The sequence below is a fragment of the Eptatretus burgeri genome, chromosome 12, assembly GCF_056783735.1.
Source record: "Eptatretus burgeri isolate ZD-2024b chromosome 12, Ebu_testis_v1, whole genome shotgun sequence".
NCBI lineage: Eukaryota > Metazoa > Chordata > Myxini > Myxiniformes > Myxinidae > Eptatretus > Eptatretus burgeri.
In genome coordinates, this window is record NC_140972.1 from 80,096,996 (window position 1) to 80,114,746 (window position 17,751).

The 17,751-nt window shown below is 44.5% G+C and overlaps 1 protein-coding gene across 8 annotated transcripts in view; it reads right to left on the minus strand.

Annotated features, from left to right (window-relative positions):
* Window positions 1-17,751, minus strand: part of LOC147015973 (GON-4-like protein) — a 216,485-nt gene that overhangs the window by 107,367 nt on the left and 91,367 nt on the right. For all 8 annotated transcript variants that reach the window (XM_085848645.1, XM_085848644.1, XM_085848646.1 and 5 more), the window contains exons 14-18: window positions 13,542-13,722; window positions 7,994-8,135; window positions 5,364-5,514; window positions 4,440-4,556; window positions 1,090-2,010 (exon numbers count right to left, since the gene is read on the minus strand). In XM_085848645.1, the coding sequence (XP_085704771.1) occupies window positions 1,090-2,010; window positions 4,440-4,556; window positions 5,364-5,514; window positions 7,994-8,135; window positions 13,542-13,722 (1,512 nt within the window). The remainder of the gene's footprint in view (window positions 1-1,089; window positions 2,011-4,439; window positions 4,557-5,363; window positions 5,515-7,993; window positions 8,136-13,541; window positions 13,723-17,751) is intronic.

Genomic DNA, 17,751 nt, shown 5'->3' on the forward strand with positions numbered 1-17,751 from the left:
GTCACCAAATGGGACAGTACTTTTGTTCAAGAGTCTTGTTGTTGAATTTGAATCTTGATCTAACTCCCCTTGATCATCACAAAGCATGAAATTATTTTAGTGCCAGTAATGGTATCCTCCTATAAATCTGCAAACTGAAAGAAGGGAACCAACTTAACAATGATATGCACCCTTGCTCTGTTTATCCACTGTTAAGTATGCATATTGCTATAGGGGAGAGATTCAGGAAAGAAAATGACCCTGTTTGAATGCCAATTGCTGATGCCTCAATAAATGTCTCATGTCAAAAAATATTAAGTCTTCAACTGTTGAAGTGGTGTCAAAGCAAGCCGGAATCACTCTTCTTGACACCAGAAGCGCAGAAAGCAGCAGAACAGAAAGAATGAAAGAGGAGATAGACGAGACACTTATTCTACAACCAGACACCCCAACCCGTAAAAATGGCGCAAGAGCTTCCTTGGTACCACACAGTACATCGAATACACAACAGAGGATACACGACTACAAATGTGAAGCACATGTCTGGAAACCATACCAGAACCTGATGAATTCCTAATAAAGCTAGCCAAAGATCTTCTGACTGGAGCAGACCAACCATGGAAAACGTGGCAGTGTATCAATAGTTTCATCAATGTTCTCAGCCATTGGGGTGTTAATTCACCGCTGGAGATAAGCCACCAAACCTGACCATGTGATTGTAATGCCGAGCCCCAGATGCCAGTGCCTGCTATGAAGTCCATTCCTGATCAATGAGGAATGCGACGCTGTTGATGTAACACTCTTTAATAGTCGAGTTCAAGTGTGCATTCACGAGTGAAAAACAATAATGTAAGGAAATGAGAAGAAAGAAAATCTCAAAATAGATTATGAAGCACTTCAAGATAAACGTGTACAAAAAGTGCTCGATTTCCCCAGAAAATTAGCAACGGCAAAAAAGGGACCATGATAAAGTCAGGATGAATTATAGATATGCCATGCATTGGTGAAAGCATTGTAAGAAAAAAAAAATTTAAAAACAAAATCAAGGCTCATGCTTGATAATTATTGAAGTTAAACTGATGCTAAAAGCTAAAAGTAAATCGTAATTACCTGCAACTCTGGAACAGAAAGTGCTGAGTAAGCAGATTCAGATGATTCCTCTTCTTCGTCCTCCTCTTCAAATTCTTCTTGTGTTAGCTCCTCATCTTGATCTTCTATAATGGGATTTGACTGGCTTATTTCGATTTGTTCAGAATGTTCAGAGATATCCTTGCACATTTGGTGGTTTATTGCATAATCCTCTTGACTATAATTATGACCAACATTAACACAGATGTTCTCAGGAGCAGGATAGCCATCACTGCTGTCTTTGAAATGCAAAGATTGCTCCTCAGCTGGTGAATTTAAGTCTGATGTAATGACAGCTTTATTATTTGTTGTTTCATCAAGTGGCTGTGGAGACTCACACAGATCAACTTGCCCTCTAAAACTGACTCCCTCCACATTGCAAGGACTCAGTAAAGCAGATTTAGGACTCAATTGCACGTTGCCATCAACTTTACAGTTAGATTGGTCTATTGAGCTATTTTGAGGGGCACTGTCTGACTGCAAGACCTCTTGCACTGCTCCTACCCTGAGTAAAGGACCATTGTTCAGGGGTTTTTTTATGCCAAGGCAGCATAAAACCTGCTGGCCCAAATCCACTATCGGTAGCACAGCACCAGTGACATTACATTCCGCTGTTTGCTGAGATGACACATTTTCTGATTGGTCGGAAGCTCCAGTTGTAATCAAAGAGGGCAAGGTGTCAATCAGCATAACTTGAGGAACAGCAGTTACGACTGGAACCTGGCCCAACACAGTAATGCTTTCTTCTTGAGGAACAGGTGTTCCAGAAACAGGAAATATCTGCGTCTTAAGACAAAGCCTCCCTAAGGATTTTCTTTCTTGAATAACTTTCGTTTGAAGCTCACTCTTGGCTGTTTCCATCATCTTGCGGTTCAGTTGTGAGCATTCACGTTCAATAATATCCTTAAGAAACAGGGAGGGGGAAAAAAACGTTAGTGGAATGTACATGCTTTATAACCTTTTGGCAAAAAGAGAATGCACATGCACACTCTCTTGCACCAAAATCTCTTTGGTAAAATAAATGCGTGTCACTGCCTCAGTAACTTGTCTCAAAGCCTGGTGTTGGCTTAAAGGTTAAGGTGGCTGGCTTAAGATCTTAAGGTCTTGAGTTCAAGCCCCTCTCAACCGTTTAATTAATACCAGGTGGGGTTGACTCAGCAAGTCATCTTTCCGAGGTCAGCAAGATGAGTACTGGTAATGGAGGGCACTGCATCAGCGACACAGCTGCGTCCCCAGAAAATGATGCAACCAGCATCCACAGACTGCACATGATAGCGAGCAACTTGTCTCTGCCTCAACCTCAGTTTCAGAGGAAAAACTATTATTCAAAATGAGCAATAGATTTTTTTTTTTTTACAATGATAGAACTCTCACTTTTACATTTTTTATTTATTTACAGAAAAACGATTATCATTCTGCTCCTTTGCAAAAAGTAAATAAAAGCAATAAAACAAAAAATACTTGAGGCAGCACCAACTCAAGCAAAAGATTGTGAAACTAGAAAATATAATTTGCTGCGGATCCATTGATGGCGATGCCTCCGGAGGTGTTAGCACTACACGTTGGTCTCAATTAAAGGTCAAATGAGAGAGCGAGAGAGCGAAATAGAGAGACTATGAAAGAAAAAAAGCATGATGAGTAGTAAGAGAGACAGTATGAAATGCTTCTAACTTGAGTTATGGTGTGCAAAATGATTTTCAAAGGGCACATAGCCTTTGATCTTTTGAACCCATAATGATAATGGAGCAGTTCATCGTCATCTTTGTATTAGTCTATGATTTTGCCAAGTTAGTTTTTTTTTTGTTTTTTTTTTGTATACCTTGGTCGAGGCTCGTATGAGAGCTAACGCACAACTCACAGCAAGGAGGCATGAGACAAGAGGGGCGGGAGTGGAAGGGACAAAACAGTGGGGATCAGACACATTAGGTGAACTGTGGAAGGGAGAGGGATGGGGATGGGACGGGGAACATGGCGAAGAGAAGATGGACATTTCAGGGACTTTCAGGAAGGAAAGCAGGAGAAATGAAGGAAGTGGGCTTGGGTGGATTATCGGGGGTAGAAAAGATCGAGGATTTGGATGGGGGAAGATAAGAGGTGGTGGTGAACAGCTGTTTTGAAAGCCTGGAGGGAAGAATGGGAAAGAATAGAGTGAGGAAGTTTATTCCAAAGGCGGGAAAAAAGAGGAATGAAAGAGTGAAGATGAGCAGTGATTCGTGATTTTGGTAGTTTTACCAAAAGGGGGTTGTTGGCGGACCTTGAGCGCCCTGTGGAAATGTGGTGGGGACAAATCGCAGAGAGAGCGCAAGGCTGGAGAGGAGTCGGTAGAAGACAGAAAGACCACCGACCAACCTGCGGTGATTGAGTGAGAGGCCCAAAGACTCAGCTTCATTGCGGGAGATGCCGATGATCTTAAATGCCCTGGTTTCGACAGCGTGAAGCCGAGAAAGGTGGGAGGCAGGAGCACCAGCCCAGAGGGGAGAGCAGTACTCCATCAGGCTACGGACAAAAGCTTTGTAAGTGGTCAGGAGCTCAAGAGGGCCGAGGAAGGACTTAGCACGACGCAGGATTCCCAGTCGGCGACTGGCTTTTGAGGCGAGGTTGGAAATGTGACTTTCCCAGGAAAGGTCATGGCAGATAGTGAGACCTAGAAGCTTGAAAGAAAAGACTTCTTCCAGAGGATTGTTGAGAAAGTGGATGGGGGGGGGGGGTTTGTAAACGGTCCTTTCGAAGAGACATAGTGAGAGTGTGAGATTTGTCTGGATTGAAAGATATGTTCCACGTGTTGGACCACGTGGAATATCCGAAGGTTGAAATCCCTTCGGATATTTCAAAAGCCGTTAGCTTTCATAGTGCAGATATCTACAGTATTCCACATAACATCATCTCAATCAAATTAGATCACGGAGGTGACTGGCTGAATTATGTTGCCATGGCAACCATCTCGGTAACTTGGCTTGTGCACACGATATTTCATAAACCATTCAAATTTAGCTTTCATATTACACAGAACCTTTACTCACACCACCCAAAAGGCAGGGGACTGAGAGTATCAGCTCCGAGTTAATTTAAAAATCACCCAGAAAAGGAATCAAGAGGAAATTGAAGTGCAATGCATGTGGGCATTATTCACATATTATGTAGTATTGCTGGGATATCCAGAGCCCCGTAGCACACGATAGATTTCTGTGCTACGGTCGATCTGTAACAGAATATATCATTGCGGTAATTTACAGGGACCATGAATGAGTATGCCAAGACACACAAACATAAAGTTTAATGGTGCATGAAGGTGCATCAGAAACCTGATCTTCATTCAGCAAGATCTATTTTACCTGAAGCCAATCTGGGAGAAGGTTTGAATCCATGAGCAATGGAGCAATAGCGTCCTCTGGAAGCACGTCTTTACACAGCTTGGGCATTGGTGGGAGTGTCTTGGTGTTCTTGTACAACTATCAAGCAGAATCAAAAAATTAGCTTCACCAATGAGGTTAACAAGGTCTATTTAAATACAAAAACCTTCCAAAAACCAACAACGGCAATTTTTTAGACTTCAAAGTGTAAAGAAATTCAACTCAACACTTTCCAATTGCATTTGCAGTATAACGACTGACATTTTGCAAATATTTGAATTATTACCTCTTCCACCAAAGGTGGACAGAGGTTATGTTTTCACCCCTGTCAGGCTTTTGTTTGTTTACTGTGAGCAGGATATCTCAAAAGGTTAGAGACAGAGTCAGACAAAACCTGGTGGACAGTTTGGGTGTGTGACGAGGATGAATTGATTCGATTCTGGTAAAAATCCGGATCCTGGTACGAGAACTTTTTGAGTGATTGATCACCATTGAGAGATGAGGTTCAAAATGATATATAGCCTATTTCAAAAAGTTATGGACGGATTATGACAAAACTTGCTGGATGATTTGGGAAGGTGACAAGAACAAGCCGATTCGATTTTGGTTAAGGTCCGGATGCAGATAATGTAAACTGTTCAGCCTGGCTGAGCGCTCAACGAAGTGCCGTTTTAGTATTAAATGTTTCGATGAATTACTATTTTAATGATAGCCAAGGAATGTACAAGTTCTCCTTTCTAAATGTACGCAAGATAAACTTTGGCTGGTAACTACAGAAATGTTATCCTTTCTGCCCCAGCAAAGTTCAATCAAACTGGAAAATGTGAAGAGGAGGAACAAACACACAGCCTTATTGAGTATGTAATATTAGGTGGTCCTATAAGTCATTGAAATAAACTCCATTACCTTAATGGCATTGTCCTCAGCTTGTCTCGCCAATGCATTCTTTATCCTGATGTATATTTGCTGTGGACTCTTGAAGGACATCAGATACTGACTGATGAGTGACTTAGGATTGCTGCTGCCTTCAAAATGCTTCAAACCAAGAGCTAACAAGCTGAAAAGTATTAAAAACAGAATCAGATTAAAAATTGGATGTACTTTTACCTGCTTGAGAGATATGGCTCAGCTGTAAGGATTGTGCAAAAGGCATTCACAGTCAGATGAGGTCAAACAGCCTGTTTGTATTAAAAATTATTCATTACTGCATGCAAAATAAGAGAAATATTATGTCAATTCAGAATGGTTACTTCAAAATTAATCGAAAGTTGAAGTGATTGTCTACTTCCTGTTTGCAATCTGATGTCAAACATAAAAAAAAATTGTGATTAATAAAATATAACAAAACTGATGATCATTCCCAGGTTTTAATTCTTCCCTTCTGCTTCTGTCATCCATTCAAAGTTGTAAGTCATTGCACAGATTTGAAAAATATGGTTCCACAAAAGCCTGGTAAAAACACATTTAAAACAACATTACTTAATTTCAGGTGTTAAATAATTACCCTGTTTTAGCCTGTAGAAAACACATTTCAGCACTTTGTACATGATGCTGGGATTAAAATATTGTGTTGAGCTATGTAAAAGTCCCTCATCTCCGAATGTCGTAACTCATGTAATCTTTAACACAGGTTTGAAGGCTCCTGGAATACCAGGAGAAAATGGGACAAAGAAAAGTGGGGAAAAAGGGTAACATGTGGATGTCAGGACAGGTCAGGTCAGGTATGGCAGCATGCGCCGGAGCAGCGCGTCGCTGCATCCACTTTCCGCCGGTACTCCAGGGGCCTCCGTCTGACCATCCCTCAGGCAGAATGATGCCTGGCCTATTCCCATATCCTCGAGATGCTGATAAAGCTGCTGCAACCACGACACATGTGGTCGGCCCATTGGCCTCCTCCACCCACAGCCACAGCTGACACTCACAGACTATATAGGTAACAAATCTCATCTGAGTGTCTCTCAGCAAACGCTCGTTTGACACAAAGTCTGACCAGCAATAGCCAAGGATACTCCGAAGAGACCTAGAACCGAAGGAGTTAAGTCTCCATCTCAGAGTGGAGTCCTAGTCTCACATCCATAGAGCAAGACTGGAAGCACCAAGGATTTAAAGACTCGGACTTTCATCCTCTTGCAAAGGTACCGACAGCACTGCACCCCATGATCCAGGGAATCCATGACTCCCCAGGCCCGACCCAGATGTCCATCAACCTCTGGCTCACAACATGTGGAGACATTAATATCACTGCCAAGGTAAGTGAATCTGTGACCTCAACATTCTCACCATAACCAGGAACAGACAAGATAGCAGCATCCAAGATGTCAATGAAATCCTGGATCTTAGTTTTGACCCAGGAAGTCCATAATCCGAGCAGCTCTGACTCCTCATTCAGTTCCTGGAGGGCCCCCATAAGGATATAGACTATCATCTGCAAAATAAAGGTCAGAGATCATGGCATTCCCAAATGATGCATCGCAGCTTGATCTTTCTGACATCCTCTCCAGAATCCAGTCCATACAAGCGCTGAAAGGTGTGAGGGGCAGTACACTGTAGGTCTGTAGGAGGACATCCACAGACTCAGTTGAACACCAGATATGGATGGCCGTTGGCTCACAGGAACTCCTTCACTCTTCGACAGGCTATATTTTCAATCCTGCTGGGTGTCCATATCCATACACCCTCTCATCAGGAAACCTGGTGGGGGAGATGGTGTAGTCACTCCAACCAGACCATGAAACAGGTAAGCAGAGGTTTACATGGTACCTGTAGCAAGTCACAGATTTGATCTGGCCTGACCTGACAATGGGATGAGAAAACACCAAAGCATGAGAAAGGTTGCAGGTGAAAGAGTGACGGGTTCTCAGTGGGTATAAAAAGTGAGGTGGATTTCGGTAGTCGACTTGAAAGCCTGAAGGAAAATGATAGCACATTTGGGAAGAAAGTTTTACATGATAGGAGGAGGAATGAATGAATGAAGTGTGGGATAAACAAATCAAACTACAATGTCTAATTATGTCTTTGTCTAACATGTGCTACCTATACAAGCTCTTCAATGAGCTGCAGATAACTCTAAAGAAAAATTGAGCAGTGCAACTTCTGTCACCAAATTACATGTAACAAGAAGCAACGTGTATGAGTACAGTTAAAAAGCAAACAAAAGTTAATGGCGAGTCAAACAATAGGCATTCAATAATGGATGGAATGTACAAAATGATGATCAAAGTGGAAAGCAAAGAGGTTAACATTATGCAAAGCCATATATAGCACTTATGATTCTTCAATCTGTTCGACCTGTTCACAGATACAGAACAATACTCGCCTCCACAATTAAGACATTTATAGATTTATAGCCATAACATTTTGCAGACATAAGACATGCATTAAATCATTTATAGATTTAAGAAGGTGGTAAAGAGATTACAAACATGCTGTTTCTATCAAATGGAAAACATGTTGTAGAATCGCTTTCAATCCCCAATCACAGGAAAATTATACACGGCTGCATTCTTCAACTCCAGCTGTTCTACCATTCAACTCACTTGTCTTCGCCTTTGGTAAAATGTACTTTTTGCCTCTTGGAAGCTGGTTTAAGCATGCGAGTGGGCAGCAGCTCTGAATACAAGAACACGCTGCTGCTTGCAATCGTCATGGCTGTTCGATGAGCAAGTGGCCCTGCTTTTCCTGGAAGGTAAACACAAGTCATTGCCACAGCCCTTTGTTCCAAAGCAATCTTACTTATTAACCTCCAGTCTAACACTTCATACTAAAATATGCAATTTTGTGTCTGTCTGTCTGTCTGTCTGACTGCTTTTTTGACTGCGATACATTCAGTGATGACTTATCCAAATCACAACCAAACCTGGCAGGGGAACTAGGGGCACACAATGGAGGTTGTAGTGATTTAACTTCACCCCTCTCCCTTTCACCCCCCACCACCCCCAACAAGGGGGATTTGTGCCTTGAATGAACTTCGTGTTGAGGTGTATATCTGTATTAAGACAGCTTTTGTGGCGTTTTTCCAAGGCCGCTTCTAATAACAAAAGAAATATCAACAATAATGATAATACATCCATCCATCCATCGGGACCATACTTTGTGCAGAGTGTTGGTGCTGCCTAAGCAGTCTCCTGGGCTATTGGGCACAATCCTGGACGGGTCGCCACTCCGACGCAGGATACTGAGCAAGCTGGTACTCATTTTGCCAACCTCAGAAGGATGACAGGCAGAGTCAACCCCACCTGGTATTAATTCAACAGCCAAGGGGGATTCGAACTCAGGATCCTAGGATCCCAAGCCCACCACTCTGGCCATTAAGGCAACACCAGGCATATAATGATAACAATGTAATATTAATGTTATTACAAAACAATATTAATACGAATAATATCCCCACTCCACCCCAAGGCGTTTTTCCTCATTTAACAAATTCCGTGTTAACATATTGTTACGGCTGTGGAAATTCGCATTACACCATGAAGGGCCCGTAGGTGAGATATCTCTAAGTACATGTGTAGTTAGCCCCAAACCCGTTGTATAGAGGGAATCTATGTGATTCATTCGGGCTGCGATCCTTTGAGATAGCCGTTTTTCTGTTCTATCTTTATTTTGAACCAACCACGTCTCAACCGCCATCACACAACAACAACGCCAACAGTCACGACCTTTACCTTCACAACTCAATCCTGCAAAAATCGCATCACCGCCATTCCCAACGGCACCATAACCATCAACCACCACCGAAAACCCTCCACCACCTTCACCTCTCTCCTTCTACGGCCATTCCCGCACCACCTGTGAACACTGAGCGTCGGGCTGTCTCGGGCCCGTTCGGTGATTGGTGCCGAACCCACCGAGCCGCGAGCGCAAATAGCGGCCTTTCTGAGGAAAATTCGGATCAAGAAAGCTACACGCCCACTTCCCCTCCGTCCAATAAGCAATCACGGAGCGGCTTGGCCCCGCCTCCAGGCGCGTCTGTGTGAAATCGATATATGCAAATTCTAGGATCAGGGGAGATTCACGCCCCCTTTCCTCCGACCAATGGGCGAGCGTGGCTCCACCCCCGAGGTCATCCTGATCCGGATATTTGTATATTAGCTGCTCCTGCCGGCCTATAAGAAGGCGAGCGCAAGGCGAATGAAGTCAGTCGAGTCGGGTGGCGAAGTCAGTGGAGTCGGGTGGCGAAGTCATCGGTGTGGCAAAGAGTTGGGTTCTGGAGTCGGCTGAGAAGAGTTGCGGGAAGAGGCAAAGGAGCTCGGGTCCGAGTCGAGAAGGACGGCGGTCGGCGACGAGGCCACATCTGCGGCTCGTCCACCAACGCGTCACGAGGACGCGGGTAGGACCCCCCCCCCCCCGGTCTCGCGGGCCTGGCCGCTGCTTCAGGTCACGCGCGCATATTGGCCTACAGGCCCGTCTGCCCCCTTGTCTATGAGGGTGGCTTCTTTCCTTTGCTTTTGAGTAAATGTGTGTTGGCGCCATCTGTAAAGTAGAACTGTATAAGTGTTGCCGTGTGTGCGCGTAGTCTGTAGTAACTCTGCGTCGTCGTTGCTTTTGTTTTAATTGCTATATGTGCATTTTTGATTGTGTATGGCTGTATATATGTGCTTTCCGTGTGTCACGTAATAAATGTGCTTTGTGTAAACTGTTTTCCCGTTTCGCTTAGTCTTTTCTTTATTGATCCTCCATCCTGCTTCACGTAAAGGGTTCGTAGTGGGCTTAATACGCCCGGTAATTAATCGGAATCGTCGAGGCCGACGATAACACCGCTTGGTTATCACTGTAGCACGGAACGGACTGCTTAAGCGGTTCGTGTCCGGAGTCGGCCTGTGGCGTGGTACGATCGCCCGGTCGACCATCCGCGCAGGTACTTAGGTAGATCAAATTTGGCGAGCAACCCTATCCTGCGCGGGTGGACAATTGGACGGTCGTGGTGGGGTTAAACCCCCACCCGTGACTAGCTCCCGGCGTTGTTCCGAGAGGGTCACGACTGAATTGTCCGTCCGGTGGGCGACGCGGTCGCGATTCGAGTGACGCGGCCGTTTGCACGCCGGCGGGCACGAATTTGCAACAATATATAAATAGCTTATGATGGCGTTTCGTAGAAAACCCTTTCCAGAAGTAAAAAGTATTCTAAATCACAAACACGTATGATTACTTTTTTTAGTCGCGACTAAACACTAAACTAAAAGGGAGGAAACCCGGGGAGTGTTTAGTTATCGAGCAGCTAGCTAGTGCTTGCCAAGCCAGCCGTTCCTTATCAACGGTTTTGAATGGAGTACTTGCTTGAATGTTTAAGCCAGTGGTTCCCAACCTGTGGTACGCGTACCACTAGTGGTACGCAAGGGCCTTCCAGGTTTGATCGCGAGCACTTTCGGGCTCAACCTTTAAAAAAATAAAAATAAAAAAATATAAAAAGATTTAAAAAAAATAAAAAAAAAACTGCTGTCAACTACTTATCTACGTTCGCTTCACACAGAATAATAATGCGAAGTCTGAGCTGCTGCTGAGCCAGGAGCTATCCAGTACAACGAAAGGAAAGGATGTTTTCAACCTTTTGGATAATTTCTTCAAGCATAATGAACTGGATTGGGGAAAGTTGGTCGGATGCACGACAGATGTTGCTCCTTCTATGCTCGGTCGAAAGTCAGGGTTTCAAGCCCATGTGAAAGCTGTGTCACCAAACGCCACCGGTGTCCATTGTTTCATACACAGATTCGCCCTTAGCACGAAGGTACTCCCTCCGAATTTGTTATCATGCTTGAACCGATTAATCAAAATAGTTAATTTCGTCAAAACATCCGCCCTGAATACTCGGCTGTTCAAACTGCTCTGTGAAGATCTCAGCTCCGACCACACCTGTCTCCTCTACCACACAGAGGTTCGCTGGCTCTCCTGGGGGAATACGACGAGGCGTCTCTTTGAACTGAGGGATGAACTCCTCATATTCTTCACGGAGAAAGAACACGATTTTCAAAAAGATCTGGAGGACGAGGAGTTTATCTCAAGGTTGGCCTACCTGTCGGACATTTTTGGGGTCTTCAACCACTTAAACATGTCGTTCCAAGGGTCCAACTGCACTGTCTCAGACTTCATCTCGAAGCTGGGAGCATTTGTCCGGAAGTTGGACCTCTGGATCAAGAACGTGGAGAGCAAACGCTACGGAATGTTCGAACTCCTGACTACCCTTGAGAGCGAGCCCAATGATGAATTTTCCCAAGAAATCGTCCGTCACCTCTCACTGCTCAAGACTGAGTTGATGCATTACTTCCCAGACATTACATGTTGTGCCTGCATCACCAATCCATTTTCCGTTGAACCAGGCGATCTGCCTGTCGGAACCGGGGAACAAGAGGAGCTCATAGATATCCAGGCTGACGAGACAGCAAAGACGAAGCACAAGGAATGATCTCCTATGAACTTCTGGGTGACCATGGCCTCCTCGTACCCGACACTAGCTCATCACGCTGTTCCCCAGCTCCTGATTTTCCCCTCTATGTGGGAGTGTGAGCAGGGGTTCTCAGCCATGATGACCATCAAGTCAAAGAGCCGGAACCGTCTTGCTGCGCCCGGGCATTTCCGATGTGCTGTGAGCAAAGTTATTCCCCGCATCGACCAGTTGGTGGAGAAGAAATAGATGCAGCCCTCGCATTAAATTTTGTTCTTTGTTGACAGTTAGTTCATTTGTGTGTTCTACTTGTGAATAAATTGATATCTTATCGAATTGAGTTTTTCTGGAACCAGGTGATACGTGGCGACGGTATGGGACCTCCAAGTGGTACTCGATCAGAAAAAGGTTGGGAACCACTGGTTTAAGCCACTTGGCGAGTGCTCTTCAAGAAACTTGGTAACTGACATGACCCGAGATCTACTGCCATCTATATACCCCAGAGAGGATGATAACATGACCCGTCCTGCAGCTCCCGCCGGGAGTGGGTGTACTAGTAAGGAAAATAATAAATACCATTGTATGTATGAGTATCCCATCTTCACCCATTCCCTTTTTTGGCAGGCTGTCAGTTTGTTACCTACAGGATTCAGTCGTCTTTCTCTTCCACAAGACTTGATATTCGTATTTTAAAAAGTACTTTGGAAACTGTCTCAATCAAATCATGGCATTCAGACCAGTAGTTAAATTCGCTACAACCTTGCTGTTGGACCCATATCAGCAGGTTTAATGCAGTGGATTTGTCATTGTAGAACATAAGCACAAACCCACCTGAGGTCTTGGTGTGTGTGCACTATACTCACCTCACATAGTTCAGACAAAGTTCGCCATTTTAATTAGAAGAGACAATAAGATATCAAATACACACGACCCTCCATATTTGCAAGGGTTATGTTCCTGGAAAACCTCATGAATGTAGATTTCACGATCACGGATACCTTGGTTTAATGGGAAAAAGGGGGTTAGGTTCCCGAGTTAGACTGAACGTAAGGGGGGGGGGGGAATGGTAATTGTTTAAGAACAATGATTAAAAATTAAGAAATTACAGTACAGTATACAGAACAGTGCATTTTTATTGAGGTATGATGATGATGATGATGATGATGATGATGATATGATGAGGATGGAGATGGATGATTCATCAAAAAGATGATTCATGCCCACTGAGGAAGCACTTGCACCTGTAGTCGGCCTGTCTAACACATTTACTTTTTTGCTCAAAATATTCACTTTCTTCTGCCACTTTCCAGCAGACTCAACTTTCCCCACTCATTTTATGTTTAGAGGTCATGAGTAACAGTGATTAAACAATAATGATAGAGAGTAGAGTGGCACAGCAAGGTGTTTGCGGTTTGGGAACCAAATACAGCTCTGTAAGTATTAACATCTATCTGCGCACTCTCCCCCCACATCCACCCCCAATGTCTCAGGTGTTGGTGGTTGGGTGGGTGGGTGGGAGGCGACATGGAGACAGGGTGATGGGGGCTCACAAACCCACAAATACTGTACATGGGTCACGAATGTGGAATCCATATGCATTTACCATTTCACGAATTGGTGAAACTCACAAATGCAGAACTCGTGAATATGAAGCGTTGCCTGTACTGTAATTCTGAAACATGAGGCAAATTAACAGCAAAACATACCTAGTTTACGGAAGCTGTATCCCGTGCAAGCATTGTATTCAGTTTTCTGAAGCTCCACCGTGTAATTTCTCAACAATGAGACAGCCTCCTCAAGGTTACAGGCCTGGAAAGTTGTCCTGAACTCCGGCACTTTGCTCTCGTATGACATTTGTGAAACTTTTGCAAAGCGTGATAGCTCTTCCTACAGAAAAATTTCAGTTTACATCAGTTGCTATAATTGACCAATATCGAGACAAAAATGTTTGAATCTACAAAATTGTCAGAAGTCTGCCATGTATGAAAATGCTTCCTTTTTTTGGCCAGAAATAGCAGACAGTCCTGCCATTGAGCAGATTAAGAAAAAAAGTACCTCCATACATGGCAGAAATCTGCCACTAAGCAGATTTCCTCAACATAGCACACACACACAAAATTAAAAATTGGTAACAAATTGTAAAAGCAACAAAAAACGATGATGAAATTAAACTGGCTACCAGCATTCGACACGCCAAATTATCCTCAACGCAAATTAAGATATAACAGCAATAGGAATAATAGTACTCACTGGAATGGCCACTTATAACAGCGAGCAGTTATGCTGGGTGCCAATATAACGACGCCCGTGCCAATGTCAATGCCATCCCACGCCACTAGTCCTGATGACGACCTCATCCTATTTCGTAATTTTTAATCAAACTATATTTCTCATGGCGAATCAATCCAAAAGAACTCCTGCTTATAACAGTTTATTATCAGTGATTTCTACATGGGCGCTTACAAAACTGGAGCCACAAAAAACAAAGTTTGAAATGTATGACATCAGAGTTCACATGGTATGGCAGCCATATTAGATGGAAGGAAAATATTTTCAAATCATTTTCTCTGAAACCACTTAACAGATGATGTTTTAGTTATCAAACATTTATCCCCATGGCTACTCGATGATATCCCAAAAGTTTTGCATCGATTACTTCAGCGGTGTGACATAAGAAAAATTTTAAAGGTTTTAGCTTCAATCCAATTTAGCTGCCTGACCAAGTGAGGTAAGACATTTTAGTTATTAAACGAAATTTATCATAGCTAATCAATCATATATATGAAGTTTCGCATCAATCTGTTAACGGTTTCGGAGATAATAATTTTTAAAGAGTTTGTTTTTTCAGTCAAAAATGGATTCCACACCATGTGACCGATGATGTGATAAATTTAAAACCCGACTCACACCAGGGAGTTGATCACACACATATACACACATATATATATATATATATATATATATATATATATATATATATATATATATATATATATATATATAGTTTAAAATTGATTGGATAAGGTTTATTTTTTTTCCAGGATGGCTGCCAGACTACATGCCTGATGTTGTCATCATTATCATATTATATGCCCCATGGAAGTTGATCATATATGTGAAGTCTGGCATCGATCGGTCCAGCGGTTTCGGATAATTTTTTTTTTAGATTTCCCTTCAATCCAAAATGGCTGCCACACCACGTGACTGATGACGCTTTGGTTATCAAACTTTATCCCCCAAAGCTAGGCGATGATATGCGTAAGGTTTCGTGAAAATTGGTTGGGTGGTTTGAGAAGGGTTTTTGAAGGTCAGGTCAGGTCAGGAATGGGAGCATGTGCCAGAACAGGGCGTCGCTGCGTCCACTTTCCGCTGGACCTCTGTCTGGCCATCCCCCAGGCGGATGCCTGGACCATCCCCACCTCCTTGAGATGCCGATCAACCTACTGCAACCACGAGGCACGTGGTCAGCCCGTTGGCTTCATCCACTAAGGAGACTCCCTCGGTGAGAGAATCTGGTGAGCAGGATCAGGGTCAGGAAAACGAGCAACATGTCCATACAGCCGCAGCTGACGCTCACGGACTATGCAGGTAACAAATCTCATTTGAGTCTCTCCCAGCAACAGCTCGTTAGACACAAAGTCCGACCAGCGATAGCCAAGGATTCTCCGAAAAGACCTGGTACCAAAGGAATTCAGTCTCCATCTCAGATGCTTGGTCAAAGTCAAAGTCTCGCATCCATAAAGCAAGACTGGAAGCACCAAGGACCTGAAGACTCAGACTTTCGTCCTCACGCACAGGTACCGGCAGCACCACACCCCATTATCCAGTGAATCCATGACTCCCCAGGCCCGACCCAGACATCTATTGACCTCTGACTCACAGCGAGCAGAGACATGAATATCACTGCTAAGGTAAGTGAATCTCTCCACGACCTCAACATGCTCACCACAAACAAGCACAGACAGGACAGCAGCATCCAAGATGTCATTGAAAGCCTGGATCTTAGTTTTGAGCCAGGAAACCTGTAATCCCAGTGGCTCCGACTCCTCATTCAGCACCTCGAGGGCCCCCGAAAGGATATCTAAAGTCTCTGCGAAGATGACTGCATCATCTGTGAAATCAAGGTCAGAGATCTTGACATTCCCAAACGATGCACTGCAGCTTGATCTCTCTGACATCCTCGCTAGAATACAGTCCATACAAGTTCTGAAAAGTGTGGGGGGCAGTACACACCCCTGAGGAACTCTAGTAACAACTGGAAATAAGCCAGAAATGGTACCACCACATCTCACAGCACTCTCAGTACCAGAATAGAGTTCAGACATCAGATCGATCAGTTTTGGTGGCACCCCACGAAGACCTAGAATCCTCCAGAGGGCATCCCGATTCACTGAATCAAATGCTTTACAGAGAGGAACATAGGCTGCAAGCAGCCCCTGCCGAAACTCTCGTCTGCGTTCGGTGAGGACCTGAAGAGCAAGGATACAGACAATCGTTGACCGATTTGGTGTAAAGCCTGACTGCTCTGGTCGCTGGTGCTCAAGCAGATGGTGGCGAATCCTATCAAGAATTATCCGAGCAAAGACCTTGCCAGGCACTGAGAGCAGCGTCACCCCTCGGTAGTTGTTTCAGTCTTGGCAATCAACCTTCCCTTTCCAGAGAGGGACAACAAGGCCCCTCTTCCAGTCAGTTGGGATGATGCCTGTGTCCCAGGCAGAGCACAGAACTCCATGCAACGACACGAGTGCAGCATTTCCACCAGCCTTGAGAAGTTCAGAATGGATGCCACAGATCCCTGGAGCTTTACCCCATTTCAACCGGTTCACCGCAGCCTGTGTTTCCACAAGCGAAGGTGGTGCACAGTTGATTGGAGGGTCAGCAACAGGGATTGTAACACCCCTGACGTCCAACTCGACAGCTGGTGGATCAGCCTGGTACAATCGCTCAAAGTAACCGGCCCAGCAGGCCTTCACTTCGGACTCCTCTGTCAAGAGCCTACCACCCGCTGCTCCAACTGCAGTACACCGAGGGATGGGCTAGGATGAACACAATGCGCGAATTCCCCTGTAAGCAGGACGAGAATCACTTGACCACAGGTGATGCTCTACCCCGTTACAGATTCCTCGCACATAGGTCTCCTTGTCCACCCTTAGCGCACGTACAGTTTTACACCTCAGCTCTGCCATTCAGCCTGGCCCTTGGACTCTGGTCAATGGTATCCAGTGTTCCTTGAGACAAAATTCTTCTTTGCCCTACGGTGAGTTCCAAGACATCCACCAGCAAAATCAAGGACGGTGGTCTTGAAGGCACTCCACAACTCTTCAGGACCTCCCAAAGCACCCAGACCCCCCAAATCTCTACTCAGCCTGCTCGCAAAATCCACAGATACCCTCTCATCCTTGAGCTTGCAAACATCCAGCCTAGGCTGGGATGGTACAATTCTCCTGGATTTGAGGTGCAACTTCAGAGTTGCTACAACAAGCTAGTGGTCAGTATTGAGGAACTGAGCACTCCGGTAGATCCTGCAGTTCTGGATCATCCTCCAGAAACCATCAACGAGGACATGGTCCATCTCCTTTGCCACACCACCAGCGTTGGAATATCAAGTCCAGCGATTCGCTTCTGGGTGCTGAAACCATGAACCAGCCACCCTAAGTCCATGACTTCTTACAAAGTCAAGGAACTTAGTGCTATTCTGGTTCATAGTTCCTGACCCATGGGGACCAACACACGTCTCATAACCATCCCTATCAGTTCCAGTCGATGCATCGAAATCCCCCAAGACGAGAAGTGTATCTCATCTGGGGCACTGATCAACCACAGACTCGAGCGTGGCGTACAATGCATCCTTCACAGTGAGATCACTCGCCTCAGTCAGAGCATAAAAAGAGATCAGGGAAATGACACCTAAGGAGT